This window comes from Poeciliopsis prolifica, unplaced genomic scaffold (assembly GCF_027474105.1).
Source record: "Poeciliopsis prolifica strain line A6 unplaced genomic scaffold, Auburn_PproV2 SCAFFOLD016, whole genome shotgun sequence".
In the NCBI taxonomy this organism is placed as follows: Eukaryota; Metazoa; Chordata; class Actinopteri; order Cyprinodontiformes; family Poeciliidae; genus Poeciliopsis; species Poeciliopsis prolifica.
In genome coordinates this window covers 2,571,233-2,588,420 of record NW_026562391.1, presented here as the reverse complement: position 1 = coordinate 2,588,420, position 17,188 = coordinate 2,571,233, and the positions used below count along the sequence as shown (strand labels likewise).

The 17,188-nt window shown below is 39.0% G+C and overlaps 6 protein-coding genes across 6 annotated transcripts; all 6 read left to right on the top strand.

Annotated features, from left to right (window-relative positions):
* The first annotated feature begins 26 nt into the window (after positions 1–26).
* On the top strand, positions 27–1,254 carry LOC129367221 (probable pancreatic secretory proteinase inhibitor). The gene is made up of 4 exons (XM_055041528.1): positions 27–168; positions 500–531; positions 632–744; positions 1,119–1,254. Exons 1-4 carry the CDS (start codon positions 120–122, stop codon positions 1,162–1,164), a joined length of 240 nt encoding a protein of 79 aa, XP_054897503.1. The 5' UTR covers positions 27–119; the 3' UTR covers positions 1,165–1,254.
* A 1,295-nt stretch (positions 1,255–2,549) lies between these two features.
* LOC129367222 (serine protease inhibitor Kazal-type 1-like) lies at positions 2,550–4,073 on the top strand. The gene is made up of 5 exons (XM_055041529.1): positions 2,550–2,869; positions 3,008–3,080; positions 3,397–3,428; positions 3,530–3,639; positions 3,938–4,073. The coding sequence occupies exons 2-5, from the start codon at positions 3,029–3,031 to the stop codon at positions 3,981–3,983; spliced, it is 240 nt and encodes a 79-aa protein (XP_054897504.1). The 5' UTR covers positions 2,550–2,869; positions 3,008–3,028; the 3' UTR covers positions 3,984–4,073.
* Positions 4,074–6,337: 2,264 nt separating this feature from the next.
* On the top strand, positions 6,338–7,452 carry LOC129367113 (serine protease inhibitor Kazal-type 1-like). Its single transcript, XM_055041382.1, has 4 exons — positions 6,338–6,409; positions 6,717–6,751; positions 6,826–6,944; positions 7,321–7,452. The coding sequence occupies exons 1-4, from the start codon at positions 6,358–6,360 to the stop codon at positions 7,373–7,375; spliced, it is 261 nt and encodes an 86-aa protein (XP_054897357.1). The 5' UTR covers positions 6,338–6,357; the 3' UTR covers positions 7,376–7,452.
* Positions 7,453–9,104: 1,652 nt separating this feature from the next.
* LOC129367347 (serine protease inhibitor Kazal-type 1-like) lies at positions 9,105–10,254 on the top strand. Its single transcript, XM_055041718.1, has 4 exons — positions 9,105–9,188; positions 9,510–9,529; positions 9,631–9,740; positions 10,127–10,254. Exons 1-4 carry the CDS (start codon positions 9,140–9,142, stop codon positions 10,179–10,181), a joined length of 234 nt encoding a protein of 77 aa, XP_054897693.1. The 5' UTR covers positions 9,105–9,139; the 3' UTR covers positions 10,182–10,254.
* Positions 10,255–12,437: 2,183 nt separating this feature from the next.
* On the top strand, positions 12,438–13,627 carry LOC129367348 (serine protease inhibitor Kazal-type 1-like). Its single transcript, XM_055041719.1, has 4 exons — positions 12,438–12,545; positions 12,876–12,898; positions 13,002–13,111; positions 13,499–13,627. The coding sequence occupies exons 1-4, from the start codon at positions 12,497–12,499 to the stop codon at positions 13,542–13,544; spliced, it is 228 nt and encodes a 75-aa protein (XP_054897694.1). The 5' UTR covers positions 12,438–12,496; the 3' UTR covers positions 13,545–13,627.
* Positions 13,628–14,955: 1,328 nt separating this feature from the next.
* LOC129367349 (serine protease inhibitor Kazal-type 1-like) lies at positions 14,956–16,233 on the top strand. The gene is made up of 4 exons (XM_055041720.1): positions 14,956–15,387; positions 15,702–15,721; positions 15,825–15,934; positions 16,102–16,233. The coding sequence occupies exons 1-4, from the start codon at positions 15,339–15,341 to the stop codon at positions 16,145–16,147; spliced, it is 225 nt and encodes a 74-aa protein (XP_054897695.1). The 5' UTR covers positions 14,956–15,338; the 3' UTR covers positions 16,148–16,233.
* The last annotated feature ends 955 nt before the right edge of the window (positions 16,234–17,188 follow it).

Genomic DNA, 17,188 nt, shown 5'->3' with positions numbered 1-17,188 from the left:
AGGGGCGTGGCACCTGTCAAAATGAGATTTGATGACAACCTACCCCTAATGTTTCTCTGTTAAGGAACTTGTAAAGAGAGAAGTATTTGTTCAGTCTGAGTTATTCGTCCACCGACATCATGGCTGGGAGACTTGTACTGGGACTTTTGCTCATCTGTGTCGCAGCAGGTAAAAGAAAAAATTAAGTATTTTCTCAGTTAATATGCTTTGAAAGTATTCCTCTAAGTCGTTTTGTAGCAAAGAACAGTTGTAACAATTTTTTTATCTCTGCTCATGAGTGCTGCTGTGATAAAGGTTTCTTTGTGCTGTTCACTATGTTAAGGTCAAATGCTACAGTAGAAACAGAAAAGGATACAAAAAGATCTAGATTTCCCTTTAGAATGCATAATAGGCACTTTGCAGGCACTCAGGGCTGAAAGTAGTTTGTTATTTAAAGCCGTAAAGTTAAATGAACTCTGACCTAAACACTTAGGCACTTGCTTTCTTTTTTTTTCTAAAGATGCTGCAGACAAGTCTGGACTTATGAGAAAGGTGATATGAATTTAAGAATGAAGCATTTAGTTCATTCAAGTAGAAAACTGCCTATATAATTGAGCAGAATTTAATGCTGTGTTGTTTTAATGCCTGTCAGCCTTCTTGTCCTACTCTGGAGACAATCATGGCATGCCCCATGAACTTTGCCCCTGTGTGCGGCAGCAATGGAAACACTTATGCCAATGAGTGTCTCCTCTGCGTCCAGAGACAGTGAGTACACACAGCTGCTCCACAACCCTGAGATTCACAGATTCATTTTTGGGTCACCCCAGCAGATATTTTTTTGAGGGAAAAAAAAATGCTTTCATCGCCCCCTGGTTAATGTGTAGTTATAACCTTTCTGTGCAAAAGCATCTCTCCAGTTTTCTTTGCAGAACAGATTTAGCTATTTTATGTCTATTTTTAAATACAGCACATTTAGGTGTGAATCAACCATTAAACAGGAATGGGAAGGTTTTTCTATAGTGGTTTTGAAAAATAAATCCTTACACACATTTTTGGTTTAGGAAAAAAAAAAAAAAACTCCAAACCTCAGATGAAAGAGTGAATCACTGCTGTGTCATGTGTCACTAATCTTTCCTCAGACAAAACAAGATGGACATCTTGATCGTGAAGGAGCAAAGCTGCTGACCTGTACGGTTGATAAAGTCGACGCCGTAACGCAAGCCGGAAAATGACGCCCACTGCTGTCATTTTGCAATAAAGTATCAGAATTTGTCACCTTCTTGTTGTTTTCCTCAAAACTGTGCAACATTGTATGCAAGGTTCATAAGGAAGCCTAGAGAGATACTGGAGATAAATTAAACAGAAACCAGATGGAAAAATGCATCTTCGTTACAAAAGTGTTTATAGTTGTTTACACATTTTGTCATTGTTTGTTGGATTTTATGAAATCCAACAAGGAGGAGGAGGGGGGTGGGGGGGTTGGGGGGGGGGGTTAAATAGAGGTCAAAGGGGCATGGCACCTGTCAAAATGAGATTTGATGACAACCTACCCCTAATGTCTCTCTCTTAACTGTGTTTACTTCTGTGTGCATGGGTGTGTGCGTGCGTGTGTGTGTGTGTGTGTGTGTGTGTGTGTGTGTGTGTGTGTGTGTGTGTGTGTGTGTGTGTGTGTGTGTGTGCGTGTACGTGTGTGTGGGTGTGTGTATGTGTGGGAGGTTGACAGCTGTTCGTAAAATAGCCACCATCATATCTTGCACTGACATAAAGATACTGCAAAACATGTGACCAAACCAAAGAAAAAGTTTAAAATAAACATAAAAGAAGAAGCTTATTTGATACTTCAGTTAAAACAAGGCTGTAACATAAAATGTTACAAGGTTGTAACATAAAATGTGGGAAAAATGAAGTGCAGAGAATACTTCCCAGATGTATCGTTAGAAGACTTTGAGGGTTCTTGGAATCTTAGCTGTTCCTCGGACTTCTGGACTGGGATTTCTCCAGTTATCTGGATGTAACCTCTTCCCCAAAGACCCTTCAAGTACCACATGCTCTTCCCTAACTCACTGGTATATCTCCAGTTTAATGTGCCATGTGTTGCCATCAAAAGGGATGGCCACATAGTACGAGGCAGTATGGCCTCATCTGCCATGCTAAGGCAGATGAGGTGTCTTGAACAAGGACACACGAATAGTGACCAAACTCGCAATCCACTGACTCCTATTACCGTTGCCACTGTCCTACGGGAATCTAGCTCAGTCTTTCTCCACCACCTGAGGGGATGATGCTCACTTTGACCCAGTGGCTTCTCGCTCATATTCTGCATAAATGTTCTTGTTTGGTAGATCTGCGGCCTCTATTGCTCTGGTGCTCAAGACCTGCTTCTGTGCTGCCATGGTTTGTTCTCCTGTTCTTCAGTTCGGCCCTCGCCAGCTATTTGTGGCATTCGCTCATATCAACTATTTCTCCTATGTGTTGATGGTACATTTCATATGGGGGATTTTCTTCCTATGATGGTTCCTTCAGCTCCTTCTCTTCCCTAACGTGAATGTGAAGCATTCACTGTGTGTTTCATATATTCTTGGAGCTTGGATATTTCATGGTGATTCTGATGCTCACCAGACATCTGCCTCCTGTGCTGTTAGTGGAGGCAGATGTGGATTCTGGATATGGTGTGTAGTGATGATGAGTACCATTTTTTTAAAAATATCGCAGGTCTAAATTTCATTCTTTGGGCAATATAATACCAACAAGGCATATCAGTTACCTGGACCTTGCTCTTGCAATTCAGCTGACGTCGCAAACTTTGCAAACTTACTCGTTGCAGGTATTTGCCTGTTGCTGCTTTCCTTGTGGGCTCTTGGTGGTTCCCATTTGTCTGCGCTTTTCCAAGGTATAGTTATGAATTACATTCTGATGTCCCTGCTGTACGTTCTGGGGGTGTGAGTCACCGTGTCGCTCACACCTCACAAATCAGAGGCGGTGCCTGATAGTAAACCTGTATATACACCCCCCATATCTGCTTATTCAGAGTTATTCATCAACAAACACCATGACTGGAAGACTTGTTGTTCTGGGGCTTCTGATCGTCTGTATTGCAGCAGGTAAAAACTTTAAGTATTTTCTTATTTTATTTGTTTTGAAGGCATTTTTTCAAAGTAGTTTTTACTTATTTGTTTTTATAAAGGAGATTCTTAACTGTTTATGACAATCACAGCATTAAGGTGAAGTCCAATAATAATAATATGCATAAAAATTTCTACGTTCTTTGGAATGCATAATAGACTCCTTGCAGTTTGATTTGTACTGATACTCAGGGTTGAAAGTAGTTTTCTAAAGCTGGTTATTGCAACTCTGACGTCAACATGGTTAAATGTAAATTGGATTATGAAAAGAGACACTCTTTTATTTTTTCTAAAGATGCTACAGACAAGTCTGGATCCACAAGGAAGGTGATATGAATTTAAGAATTAAACATTAATTCCTGCATGAACAAAACTTACTATGTTTGAGCAGAATTTTACTTAATGTTGGTTGTTCATATGTCTGGCAGCCTTCTTGTCCTGATGGAAAGATCGGGAGATGCACAAAGATTTTGGACCCTGTGTGCGGCAGCGATGGAGTCACTTACAGCAATGAGTGTGTCCTCTGCAGGGAGATAGTGTGAGTACACACAGCTGCTCCACACTCATGATTCACACGTTAATTTTAAGTCACCTAACCCGATTCTTTGGAAAATAAAATTGCTTTAGTCCCAACCTGGTAATATATGTAGATGCAATTCAAACATGGAGTTTTTTTTTTAAAGGAATTCCTGTTCTTCTTTGACACAAGTTTTCACCTTAGACACTTTTTAACTTGTAATTGTCCAGAAAAATGACTTAATTTGTTATTTTGTTGTTATAAATAACAGGCTGAATGACTGAGTCGCTGCTTTGTCATGTCACAATTCTTTCCTCAGTGAAACCAAAAGGGACATCTGGATCGCCAAAGAGGGACCCTGCTGACCTGTGTGTTTGACAAAATCAACATTACGAGGCAACCCAGAAAAATTAAACCCACTGTTGTCGCATTGTAATAAAGTTAAGTTTCATCAACCTGTGGCCTTCTGGTTGCTTTTCTCAATATTACACAACACTTTGTGTATAAATTGTGGCTTCATTAGTGTTCACCACACTGCAAAACAACAACATTTGATCAAGTATTTTAGTATTAAAGTGCAAATATCATAGTACATTTGAAATAAAACAAAAATAAGTTACAAGCAACTTCTTTCCGAGATATAGGAGCTTGTGAATAATTTATTAATATTCCATGGGCATATTTTTTTAAACACATGAAACATTTTTTCCACGTTTTAAGTGAAAGGAGCTGCCAGTGGAACGAGTTTTGAGCTTTACACCGAAAGCTCAAAAAATGATGTTATTCCCTCATCAAAAACATTGCTGGCGTGTTGCTTTGATTCTTTCATACATGTTCGAGAAATCCGTCAATGTCCCATTGCAACCATACAGCTGTGCTATGGGAGGATTTTTAACACATTTTCAGTCTCGAAACTTTCAATAACATTTTCAGATTGAAAGCGGGACTTCATGTCTTCCTTCTCAAAACTTGTGATGCTTGAACCCAAAGCTTCTGCTCCCTTTCGAACAGGGGCAGATCTACTGGGGTGGCAGGGTGTGGCAGTTGCCTCCCCAACTGGAGATTCTGAGTTCAAGAAACAGTAAAGGCAAAACTGACCGTCAGAGGATGGATCTCTGTTTTCCGACAACATTGAATGCAACACAGTGCAACCGGCTCCAAATTAGCGGCAAGCCAGAGACAGAGCGCGAGGCAGCAGCATGATACTGGATTAGTCAGGAAATCAGGCAAAAGGATGCAATATTTAGCAGTTTATTCAGCCCTTTGACAGCCACAGATAACAAGGTTCAAGGGTTTCACATTTAACAGGTGAGGAAAAAGTTTTAATTTGAAGAAAATATGGAAAAAGTGAGGCTGTTATGCTAGCCTAACTGTTGCTAGCATGCTACTGACTTTGGTTACAAGTCAGTAATCTTGAACACAAGAAGACGAGTACATCAGAGCTTGGATTTGGATATTCTGAGCTTGGACGTTTCATGTTGGATGCGGTACTGATGCTCACCAGACATCTGCCTCCTGTGCTGTTAGTGGATAGCCTCTGGATACTGGATTTGGGGTGCAGTGCTGAGTACCATTCATGTTTAGCATCACAGGTCTAAATTACATTCTTTGGGCAACTTATTGCTGTTACCCAGACCTTGCTGTTGTGATTTAGCAGACATCTCAGGATTTGCCTATTGCTGCTTTCCTTTTGTTTATGGTATTCCATGGTACTCATAGTTCTGGTAATTGGTAAATGGCCTGTTCTTGATTGGTGCTTTATCAAGTCCAGAGGACTCCAAAGCACTTCACACTACTTTCACCCATTCACACACTGATGGTAGCAATCTATTGGATTGTTGGTAAGGTAATCTGACTGGTGACACTTGTCCCTCCGACCACCAACAGCACACAAGGTTGGTGAAACGTCTTGCCCAAGGACACATCGATGAAAGAGGATAGAATGGGTGCTCAAACTGGCAACCCACCTGTTACGGCATCATCGGCCCATGAGTTTCTTAATTGAGTTCTCCAACATCTGCTGTTCTCCCATCTGCTATTACTTCTACACTGAAAAAAAAAATAGCTGAAACAACTTAATGAAATTTCTTCAATTAGTAACAATCATTCAGTTACATTTATCCAACTTAATTTATTATTTTGGTTTAACTTGACAAATTTAAGTCAGTCTTACTCAAGTCATGAAGCTTACTTCAAATAAAGAAGTAAACTAAGAAAGGATCATTTAAAAGAAGTTTTATTGGTTGTGGTGGCCTTTTTCTGAGAGTAGTTAGGCAGAAAAGTGGGTAATGAAAGAGGGGCAATACATGTGGCAAAGGTCGTCATGCCGGGAATCAAACCTGCAGCCACATCAAGGACTAATGGGTTGTGCCCTGTAGGGCAACCACAAATAATTTCTTTAAGTTAAAATGTGTAACTTTTAAGTAAATTCAACACCAAAAAGCAAGTTGTCAACACTGACCAAACAAGTAAAGTGAGATTAATGTAAAAAAAAGTCCATAAAATGAACTAAAGACTAAATACACTTTATAGTCTGTACATGTATTACCTTCCTTCTTTTTGTCATCATCCAGAGCGAATAACAATCTGATATCCAGCTAAAAAAAATCCTTCTGGTGTGCGTAACGGAGCGACTGTGTCGCTCACTCCTAGCAAATAGCTACATATAATCAGAGGCGGTGACTGATAGTAGACCTGTATATATATGCCTGCATACTTGCTTATTCTGAGTTATCCACCATGAAGGGAAGACTTATTGTGCTGTGGCTTCTGATCATCTGTATCGCAACAGGTAAAAAAATTACATATCTTCTTGATTCAATTGTTTTTTACTTTATATTTAATTAGATTTTTTATAAAGGATATTTTTAACTGTTCATACTGATCATTACATTATGGTTAGGTCTTACTATAAAGAAAAAAAAAAGCATCCAAAATTACACATTTTTTGAATGCATAATAGACACCTTATAGCTTAATTCATATTGATAATCAGGGATAAAAGTAGTGATCAAAAGCTGGTTATATAAACTTTGAAGTCAACATTATTAAATGTAATTTGGATTATAAAAGTGACACTTGCTTTCTTTTTTATGTAGGTGCTGCATACAAGAGGTCTCCGGGAAAGAATAAGGTGAAATTAGCGGTTAAATGTATGAATAAAACTATGATTCAGAAGAATTTTGTGTAATGTTGCGTTTTTCACAGGCCAGAGAGCCTAAATGTTCGGGTGAAAAGCGCTTCGGATGCATAAAGATGTGGCTCCCTGTGTGCGGCAGTGATGGAGTCACTTATGCCAATGAGTGTATCCTCTGCAAGGAGAACCGGTGAGTACACACATCTACTAGACCCTCAATGAGTCACATATTAATCTTAAGTCACTTAGGTGATTCTTTGGAAAATTAAAAAAAATACTTTTGTCCCAACCCAGTGGTCACATTGAAATCTGTTTATACAAAAAGATCTCTCCTTTTCACTTTAGAAATACAACAAAAAAGTGCAACTCAATCATTGAGTGTTTTTATTCTTTAGAGAATGTAATAAAAAGTATGAATTCCTATCTTTCCTTGACATGAGTTTTCACCTTAGACACATTTTGACTTTGAATTGTCCATAAAAATGACTTACTTTGTTTCATTTGTTTTCATAAATAAATATCAGTTGAATGACTGAATTGCAACTATGTCACAATTCTCTCCTCAGGGAATTCGACAAGAACATCTTGGTCATCAAACGAGGTCCCTGCTCACTTGAATGATTGATCAAATCAACACCATGAGGCAACCCAGAAACATCCATCGTTGTCTCATTGTAATAAAATCTAAGTGTGATCAACCTGTGACCTTCTGGTTTTTCTCTCAATATTATTTAACAATTTATGATGCATATTATACACTGAAAAAATAAAGATCTTACCAAGTATTTTTGTGTAGTTCTAGTACAAATATCTTACTACACTTGATAAAACTATGTCACAAGGAACTTCTATCCAAGATGTAGGAGCTGCTTTTAAGTCAATAATGTCTTCATATTGATAAAGTACAAGTTACACTGAAAGAGTTTTGGTTAATCAGATATTTTTTACAAACCACCAGTGCCACTAGTACTTTTTAAAATGAATATTGAAGGGACACTATCATTGTCTAAAATCAACCTTTTTGAGCTTTACATCATGTTAGAATGATTTCCCCTCATCAAAATCATACCTGGAGTTTTGCTTTGATTCTTTCATGCAAGTTAGAGAAATCCTTTAATCTCCAGTGGCAAACACTCAGCTGTGCAAAACGCCTGGGTGAACCGAGCACCACTTCTGAAACATTGTAACATTCATGTTGAAATGTCATCAGAAACTCCAAGCTGAGCTTCAGCCTCATAGAGCAGAACCTCCACCACCACTCCTCCACTCGTCTCCTTCAGAAGATTCAATTACAAACACCTGGTGGAAGTGGGCGTCTACTGAGCTCATTATAAGCGACCTGCTAGTGAAACACTGGGAAAATGTTATTGAAGGGCTGATAGGGGAGCAACGTTGTGATGACTTCCTGAAGGCGGAGTTTCAGAAAGAGCAGGAGTTTTTAAAGAGACAGAAGCTGAATTTAGAGACAAAATAGTCAAATTTCTCTTAAGTCATATTTGATATATATTACAGAGACCTGTAGGGGACATAAGGGATGTTCTGTTATTTTGTGCAACATCGCAAAGTATTGCATTCTCTAGCAATAGGTTTTGTTACCCCGCAACGGGTCTTGCGTTCGTTCGCCTCCTGTGTTATTAGTGGATAGCCTGTGGATACTGGATTTGGGTGCAGTGCTGAATACCATTCATGTTTAACATCACAGGTCTAAATTTCATTCTTTGGGCAACTCATTACCAGTATGACATACCAGTTACCTGGCCCTTCCTCCTGCTCTTGCGATTTCGCTGACTTCTAAACATTTGCTCGACTCGTTGCAGGTTCTCGTCTCGTCTCTTGCTCCTTCCTAGTGGTCTCTTTGGTGTTGCCATCTGTTTATTGTATTACAAGGAACTTATAGTTTTGGTAATTGGTAAATGGCCTGTGGTTGATTTATCAAGTTGAAAGGATCCCAAAGCACTTCACACTACATTCACCTGTTTACACACTGATGGTAGCAATCTACTGGATTGTTGCTAAGGTAGTCTGACAAGGTTGGTGAAACGTCTTGCCCAAGGACTCAATGATGACAGCGGACAAAACACGTGCTCAACCCATGAAGCCACAAATTACGAGGCAAACTCCTACTTGCGTTGGCATCATGGGCAGATGAGTTTCTTGGTTGAGTTCTCTTAACCATCTGCTGTTCTCCCTTCTACTATTCCCTTAACTTTTTTGCAATCATCCAGACTAAATTACGTTCTGACGTCCCTGGAGGTGTGGATCAGGGAGTCCCTGCGTTGCTCACTCCCAGCAAACAGCTACATATAATCAGAGGCGGTGACTGACAGTAGACCTGTATATATACTCCCACCGATCGGTCCACTTAGTTATTCATCAACGAACACCATGACTGGAAGACTTTGGCTGGGGCTTCTGATCATCTGTGTTGCAGCGGGTAAAAATATTAACTATCTTCTTGTTTAACTTGCTTTGAAGGTATTTTTTCAAAGTTGTTTCTTTATTTTACAAATAATATTTTTAACTGTTTATACTGATCACTGCATTATTGTGAAGTCGTATGATAAAAATACACATTAAATGGTCTAAATTGTCTTTTGAATTCATAATAGGCACCTTACCTCTTGATTAATACTGACACTCAGGGCTGAAAGTAGTCATCTAATGCTGGTTATATCAACTTGAAGTTGACATGGTTAAATGTAAGTTGGATTATAAAAGTAAATTTGCTTTCTTTTTTTTTCTAAAATTGCTGCAGGCGAGGCTGAATCAAGAAAGGTGATATGAATTTTAGAATAAATATTTATCTCATGTTTGAACAAAACGTATTGTGTTAGAGCAGAACTTAAGTAATGTTGCTTTTTTTGTGTCTCCAACAGGCTGATTGTTTCCTTGATAATTTTTGGGAATGTACATACACAATACGCCCCGTATGTGGCAGCGATGGAATCACTTATCCCAATGAGTGTCTCCTCTGCAAGGAAATGGGGTGAGTACACTCAGCTGCTCCACACTCAATGATTCACTTAATTATTTTAAGTCACCTAAACTTTGAAATATAAAATGCTTTAGTCCCAACCTACTGGTTTATTCAATGTGACATTGAAAGTTCTTCATACAAAATGATGTCGCCAGTCTTTTTATGTAAAAATACAGTAAAAAAAAAAAGTGAGAATCAACCATTGAATGTTTTATTTTTTAGAGAATAAAGTAAAAAAAGAGATTCTTGTCTTTTCTTGACACAAGTTTTCACCTGAGACACATTTCGACTGAATTGCCCAGAAAAATTACTTGCTTTATTTTATTTGTTGCTATAAATAATATCTGAGTCGAATGACTGAATCGCTTTATGTCATGTCACAATTCTCTCCTCAGTGAAACCAAGAAGAGCATCTCGGTCGCCAAAGACGAACCCTGCTCACTTGAATGATTGATCAAATCAACACCATGAGGCAACCCAGAAAAATCCATCGTTGTCTCATTGTAATAAAATCTAAATGTGATCAACCTGTGACCTTCTGGTTTTTCTCTCAATATAATGCAACAATTTATGATGCATATTATATTCACAACACTGAAAAAAATAAAGATCTTACCAAGTATTTTGTGTAGTTATGGTACAAATATCTTACTACACTTGACAAAACTGTCACAAGGAACTTCTCTCCAAGATGTAGGAGCTGCTTTTAAGTCAATAATGTCTTAATATTGATAAAGTACAAGTTACACTGACAGATTGTTTTCCCTTTTTTGTTGAAAAACCTGCCAGTAGAACTAGTTCATTTGAAAATAAATATTGAAGGGACACTATCATTGTCTAAAATCAACCTTTTTGAGCTTTACATCATGTTAGAATGATTTCCCCTCATCAAAATCATACCTGGAGTTTTTGCTTTGATTCTTTCATGCAAGTTAGAGAAACCTTTAATCTCCCGTGGCAAACACTCAGCTGTGCAAAACGCCTGGGTGAACCTGTCATGTTTTGATTAGCTCGGCGAACCCACATGCGCAGAACACACTCAGGAGGAGAGGTAAGTGCAGTGAGATTTATTGCAACAACAAAAATGTGACAGTGAGGGTTGCAGGGAGGAACAGGCGGCGGCGTCGCAGGAAGGCGGATTGGAGAAGCGGTTCTCAGGAGCCACAGGGAGGATCAGAGCTCACGTCTCGATGAATCTCCTGGCCAACGAGAATCCAGGTGGAACAGACTGCCAGGAGAACACGGAAAACAGGACCTGAAGGCGGATGACAGGAAAGCGGTAGGAACCAGATCTGGTTGGTCTGAGGTTAACTTAGCACAGGTTCTACCATAGGCGAGCAACACTCTGACACTGGAGTGTTGGCGTGATCTTCCAGAAGTACTCCTCCCGATGAAGTAAGTGGCCACAGGTGTGCAGGAAAAAACCACCAGTCACGCCCCCACGCAGTGTCACGACGCCCCCTGGAGGAGAAGCTGAAGGCGCACCTCCAGATTCACAACAGAACCGAGCGCCACTTCTGAAACATTGTAACATTCATGTTGAAATGTCATCAGAAACTCCAAGCTGAGCTTCAGCCTCATAGAGCAGAACCTCCACCACCACTCCTCCACTCGTCTCCTTCAGAAGATTCAATTACAAACACCTGGTGGAAGTGGGCGTCTACTGAGCTCATTATAAGCGACCTGCTAGTGAAACACTGGGAAAATGTTATTGAAGGGCTGATAGGGGAGCAACGTTGTGATGACTTCCTGAAGGCGGAGTTTCAGAAAGAGCAGGAGTTTTTAAAAAGACAGAAGCTGAATTTCAAGACAAAGAAGTCAAATTTCTCTTAAGTCATATTTGATATATATTACAGAGACCTGTAGGGGACATAAGGGATGTTCTGTTATTTTGTGCAACATCGCAAAGTATTGCATTCTCTAGCAATAGGTTTTGTTACCCCGCAACGGGTCTTGCGTTCGTTCGCCTCCTGTGTTATTAGTGGATAGCCTGTGGATACTGGATTTGGGTGCAGTGCTGAATACCATTCATGTTTAACATCACAGGTCTAAATTTCATTCTTTGGGCAACTCATCACCAGTATGGCATACCAGTTACCTGGACCTTACTCTTGCTCTTGCGATTTCGCTGACTTCTAAACATTTGCTCGACTCGTTGCAGGTTCTCGTCTCGTCTCTTGCTCCTTCCTAGTGGTCTCTTTGTGGTTGCCATCTGTTTATTGTATTACAAGGAACTTATAGTTTTGGTAATTGGTAAATGGCCTGTGGTTGATTTATCAAGTTGAAAGGATCCCAAAGCACTTCATACTACATTCACCTGTTTACACACTGATGGTAGCAATCTACTGGATTGTTGCTAAGTTAGTCTGACTGGTGCCACTGGTCCTTCTGACCACCAACAGCAGACAAGGTTGGTGAAACGTCTTGCCCAAGGACACAATGATGACAGCGGACAAAACACGTGCTCATCCCATCAAGCTAACAGTTACTAGGCAAACTCCTACTTGCGTTGGCATCATGACCAGATGAGTTTCTTGGTTTAGTTCTCTTAACCATCTGCTGTTCTCCCTTCTACTATTCCCTTAACTTTTTTGCAATCATCCAGACTAAATTACATTCTGACGTCCCTGGAGGTGTGGATCAGGGAGTCCCTGTGTTGCTCACTCCCAGCAAACAGCTACATATAATCAGAGGCGGTGACTGACAGTAGACCTGTATATATACACCCACCGATCGGTCCACTTAGTTATTCATCAACGAACACCATGACTGGAAGACTTTGGCTGGGGCTTCTGGTCATCTGTGTTGCAGCAGGTAAAAATATTAACTATCTTCTTGTTTAACTTGCTTTGAAGGTATTTTTTCAATGTAGATTTTTTTTCATTATTAAATTTTTTTACATAGTAGATTTTTAAACATTTATGTAAATCACTGTATTATGGTGTTGTCCTATGATAGTAATACACATGTTAAATTATCTAAATTCTTATTTGAATGCATAATAGACACCTTACAGAAAGAATTGTACTCCAGGCTGAAAGTAGTCCTCTAAAGCTGGTTATATCAACTGTGAAGTCAACATGGTTATATTTAAGTTGGATTATAAAGGTAAACTTGTTTTGTTTCTTCCTAAAATTGCTGCAGGCAAGGCTGAATCAGCAAGAAAGGTGACATGAACTTTAGAATGAAATATTCATCTAAAATTTGAGTAAACATGATTATGTTTGAGCAGAATTTTAAGTAATGTTGCATTTTACATGTGTCCAACAGGCTGTTTGTGCTGATCTTGAGATTTGGCAATGCAATACGAATATGAACCTTGTGTGTGCAAGTAATGGACTGACTTATGGCAATGAGTGTCTCCTCTGCAAGGAGATCCAGTGAGTAAACTCAGCAGTTGCACAAACATGATTCACGTGTTAATTTTAAGTCAGCTGACCTGATTCTTTGGAAAATAAAATACTTTTGTCCCAACCCAGTGGTCACCCCACGTGACATTGAAATCTGTTTATACAAAAAGATCTCTCCTTTTCACTTTAGAAATACAGAAAAAAGTGCAAATCAATCATTGAGTGTTTTTATTCTTTAGAGAATGAAATAGAAAGTATGAATTCCTATCTTTCCTTGACATAACTTTTCACCTGAGACACATTTTCACTTTTTATTGTCCAGAAAAATGACTTTAAAAAAAAAAAAATTATTTGTTGCTATGAATAATATCTGAGTTGAATGACTGAATTGCAACTATGTCACAATTCTCTCCTCAGTGAATCCAAGAAGAACATCTTGGTCAAAAGACAAGGAGCCTGCTGACTTGTATGGTTGATCAAATCAACACCATGAGGCAACCCAGAAAAATCCATTGTTGTCTCATTGTAATAAAGTCTTAAGATTGATCAGCTCTGACCTTCTGGTTTTTCTCTCAATATTATTTAACAATTTATGATGCATATTATACACTGAAAAAACAAAAATCTTACCAAGTATTTTTGTGTAGTTATGGTACAAATATCTTACTACACTTGATAAAACTATATCACAAGGAACTTCTTTCTAGAATGTAGGAGCTGCTTTTAAGTCAATAATGTCTTAATATTGATAAAGTACAAGTTACACTGACAGATTGTTTTCCCTTTTTTGTTGAAAAACCTGCCAGTAGAACTAGTTCATTTGAAAATAAATATTGAAGGGACAGTATTATTGTCTAAAATCAACCTTTTTGAGCTTTACATCATGTTAGAATGATTTCCCCTCATCAAAATCATACCTGGAGTTTTGCTTTGATTCTTTCATGCAAGTTAGAGAAATCCTTTAATCTCCCATGGCAAACACTCAGCTGTCCAAAACGCCTGGGTGAACCGAGCGCCACTTCTGAAACATTGTAACATTCATGTTGAAATGTCATCAGAAACTCCAAGCTGAGCTTCAGCCTCATAGAGCAGAACCTCCACCACCACTCCTCCACTCGTCTCCTTCAGAAGATTCAATTACAAACACCTGGTGGAAGTGGGCGTCTACTGAGCTCATTATAAGCGACCTGCTAGTGAAACACTGGAAAATGTTATTGAAGGGCTGATAGGGGAGCAACGTTGTGATGACTTCCTGAAGGCGGAGTTTCAGAAAGAGCAGGAGTTTTTAAAGAGACAGAAGCTGAATTTCAAGACAAATAGTCAAATTTCTCTTAAGTCATATTTGATATATATTACAGAGACCTGTAGGGGACATAAGGGATTTTTTTGTTATTTTGTGCAACATCGCAAAGTATTGCATTCTCTAGCGATAGGTTTTGTTACCCCGCAACGGGTCTTGCGTTCGTTCGCCTCCTGTGTTATTAGTGGATAGCCTGTGGATACTGGATTTGGGTGCAGTGCTGAATACCATTCATGTTTAACATCACAGGTATATATTTCATTCTTTGGGCAACTCATCACCAGTATGACATACCAGTTACCTGGACCTTACTCTTGCTCTTGCGATTTCGCTGACTTCTAAACATTTGCTCGACTCGTTGCAGGTTCTCGTCTCGTCTCTTGCTCCTTCCTAGTGGTCTCTTTGTGGTTGCCATCTGTTTATTGTATTACAAGGAACTTATAGTTTTGTTATTGATAAACGGCCTGTGGCTGATTTATCAAGATGAAAGCACTTCACACTACATTCACCTGTTTACACACTGATGGTAGCAATCTACTGGATTGTTGCTAAGTTAGTCTGACTGGTGCCACTGGTCCCTCTGACCACCAACAGCAGACAAGGTTGGTGAAACGTCTTGCCCAAGGACTCAATGATGACAGCGGACAAAACACGTGCTCATCCCATCAAGCTAACAGTTACTAGGCAAACTCCTACTTGCGTTGGCATCATGGCCAGATGAGTTTCTTGGTTGAGTTCTCTTAACCATCTGCTGTTCTCCCTTCTACTATTCCCTTAACTTTTTTGCAATCATCCAGACTAAATTACATTCTGACGTCCCTGGAGGTGTGGATCAGGGAGTCCCTGCGTTGCTCACTCCCAGCAAACAGCTACATATAATCAGAGGCGGTGACTGACAGTAGACCTGTATATATACACCCACCGATCGGTCCACTCAGTTATTCATCAACGAACACCATGACTGGAAGACTTTGGCTGGGGCTTCTGGTCATTTGTGTTGCAGCAGGTAAAAATTAAAAATAAAAATTCTTGTTTAATTTTTTTGGAAGGTATTTTTTCGAAGTAGTTTTTAATTTTTAATTTTATTCTTTATTTTACAATAAATAGTTTTATTTCTCCGCTGTTCACTGCATAAAAACATTAAATTATCTAAATTGTGTTTTGAATGTATAATAGACACCTTGCAGTTGTATTGGTACTGATACTAATGGGTAAAAGTAGTAATCTAAAGCTAGATATACCAACTTTGAGTCAATATGGTTAAATGTAAGTTGGATTATAAAAATGGATTTGCTTTTTGTTTTTAAAACATTGCTGCAGGCATGTCTGGATCAAGAAAGGTGATATGAATTTCAAAATCAAATATTTTTTTTCCTCTACGAATAAAACTTACTATTATTAAGCAGACTTTTATGTAATGCTGAGTTTTTATATGTCCAACAGGCTGAATGTCCTGATCCAGAGATATTTGTATGCACATTAAGTGTGCGCCCTGTGTGTGGAAGCAATGGTCAGACTTATGGAAATGAGTGTCTCCTCTGCAAGGAGATGCAGTGAGTCGACTCAGCTGACACTTGTCTTTTTTGATCAAAGTTTTCACCTTAGACACATTTTGACTTCTAATAGTCCAGAAAAAAAATCACCTATTTGTTTTATTAATTGCCAAAAATACCATTTGCCACTGAATCACTGCTATATCATGTCACAATTCTCTCCTCAGTAAAACCAAAGAGAAAATCTCGATCTCCAAAGATGGACACTGCTGACCTGGATGGTTTATCAAATCAACACCATGAGGTGCCCAGAAAAATCCATCGTTGTCTCATTGTAATAAAGTCTTACGTTTGATCAACCTGTGACCTTCTGGTTTTTCTCTCAATATTATTAAACAATCTATGATGCATATTATACACTGAAAAAACAAAAATCTTACCAAGTATTTTTGTGTAGTTATGGTACAAATATCTTACTACACTTGATAAAACTATATCACAAGGAACTTCTCTCCAAGATGTAGGAGCTGCTTTTATGTCAATAATGTCTTAATATTGATAAAGTACAAGTTACACTGACAGATTGTTTTCCCTTTTTTGTTGAAAAACCTGCCAGTAGAACTAGTTCATTTGAAAATAAATATTGAAGGGACAGTATTATTGTCTAAAATCAACCTTTTTGAGCTTTACATCATGTTAGAATGATTTCCCCTCATCAAAATCATACCTGGAGTTTTGCTTTGATTCTTTCATGCAAGTTAGAGAAATCCTTTAATCTCCCATGGCAAACACTCAGCTGTGCAAAACGCCTGGGTGAACCGAGCGCCACTTCTGAAACATTGTAACATTCATGTTGAAATGTCATCAGAAACTCCAAGCTGAGCTTTAGCCTCATAGAGCAGAACCTCCACCACCACTCCTCCACTCGTCTCCTTCAGAAGATTCAATTAGCAAACACCTGGTGGAAGTGGGCGTCTACTGAGCAAATCCTGAGAAACCAGCTCAATGGGAAGAACAAAATCCGTACGATAAACAGATATGCCTTGCCAGTAATCAGATACCCTGCTGGAATAATTAGCTGGCCAAAGGAGGAGATAAAAGCCACAAATATTAAGACCAGAAAACTACTAACCATGCATGGAGGGTTCCATCCCAAATCCAGCACCCTGAGACTGTACACGAGCCGCAAGGACGGAGGCAGAGGACTAATGAGTGTGAGAACCACTGTCCAGGACGAAACAACTAAGATCCATAAATACATCAGGGACAAAGCCTCAACAGACAATGTGCTCAGTGAATGTCTCAGACAACAGG

Coding starts and splice junctions, on each gene's coding strand:
- LOC129367222 (XM_055041529.1), top strand. CDS start 3,029: ATGACTGGAAGACTTGTTGTTCTGGGGCTTCTGATCGTCTGTATTGCA. Junction 3,081..3,396: donor GATCGTCTGTATTGCAGCAG/GTAAAAACTTTA, acceptor TTTTTTCTAAAG/ATGCTACAGACAAGTCTGGA. Junction 3,640..3,937: donor GTCCTCTGCAGGGAGATAGT/GTGAGTACACAC, acceptor TTCTTTCCTCAG/TGAAACCAAAAGGGACATCT.
- LOC129367349 (XM_055041720.1), top strand. CDS start 15,339: ATGACTGGAAGACTTTGGCTGGGGCTTCTGGTCATTTGTGTTGCAGCA. Junction 15,388..15,701: donor GGTCATTTGTGTTGCAGCAG/GTAAAAATTAAA, acceptor ACATTGCTGCAG/GCATGTCTGGATCAAGAAAG. Junction 15,935..16,101: donor CTCCTCTGCAAGGAGATGCA/GTGAGTCGACTC, acceptor TTCTCTCCTCAG/TAAAACCAAAGAGAAAATCT.
- LOC129367347 (XM_055041718.1), top strand. CDS start 9,140: ATGACTGGAAGACTTTGGCTGGGGCTTCTGATCATCTGTGTTGCAGCG. Junction 9,189..9,509: donor GATCATCTGTGTTGCAGCGG/GTAAAAATATTA, acceptor AAATTGCTGCAG/GCGAGGCTGAATCAAGAAAG. Junction 9,530..9,630: donor GCGAGGCTGAATCAAGAAAG/GTGATATGAATT, acceptor TGTCTCCAACAG/GCTGATTGTTTCCTTGATAA.
- LOC129367348 (XM_055041719.1), top strand. CDS start 12,497: ATGACTGGAAGACTTTGGCTGGGGCTTCTGGTCATCTGTGTTGCAGCA. Junction 12,899..13,001: donor AGGCTGAATCAGCAAGAAAG/GTGACATGAACT, acceptor TGTGTCCAACAG/GCTGTTTGTGCTGATCTTGA. Junction 13,112..13,498: donor CTCCTCTGCAAGGAGATCCA/GTGAGTAAACTC, acceptor TTCTCTCCTCAG/TGAATCCAAGAAGAACATCT.
- LOC129367113 (XM_055041382.1), top strand. CDS start 6,358: ATGAAGGGAAGACTTATTGTGCTGTGGCTTCTGATCATCTGTATCGCA. Junction 6,410..6,716: donor GATCATCTGTATCGCAACAG/GTAAAAAAATTA, acceptor TTTTTTATGTAG/GTGCTGCATACAAGAGGTCT. Junction 6,945..7,320: donor ATCCTCTGCAAGGAGAACCG/GTGAGTACACAC, acceptor TTCTCTCCTCAG/GGAATTCGACAAGAACATCT.
- LOC129367221 (XM_055041528.1), top strand. CDS start 120: ATGGCTGGGAGACTTGTACTGGGACTTTTGCTCATCTGTGTCGCAGCA. Junction 532..631: donor AGTCTGGACTTATGAGAAAG/GTGATATGAATT, acceptor AATGCCTGTCAG/CCTTCTTGTCCTACTCTGGA. Junction 745..1,118: donor CTCCTCTGCGTCCAGAGACA/GTGAGTACACAC, acceptor ATCTTTCCTCAG/ACAAAACAAGATGGACATCT.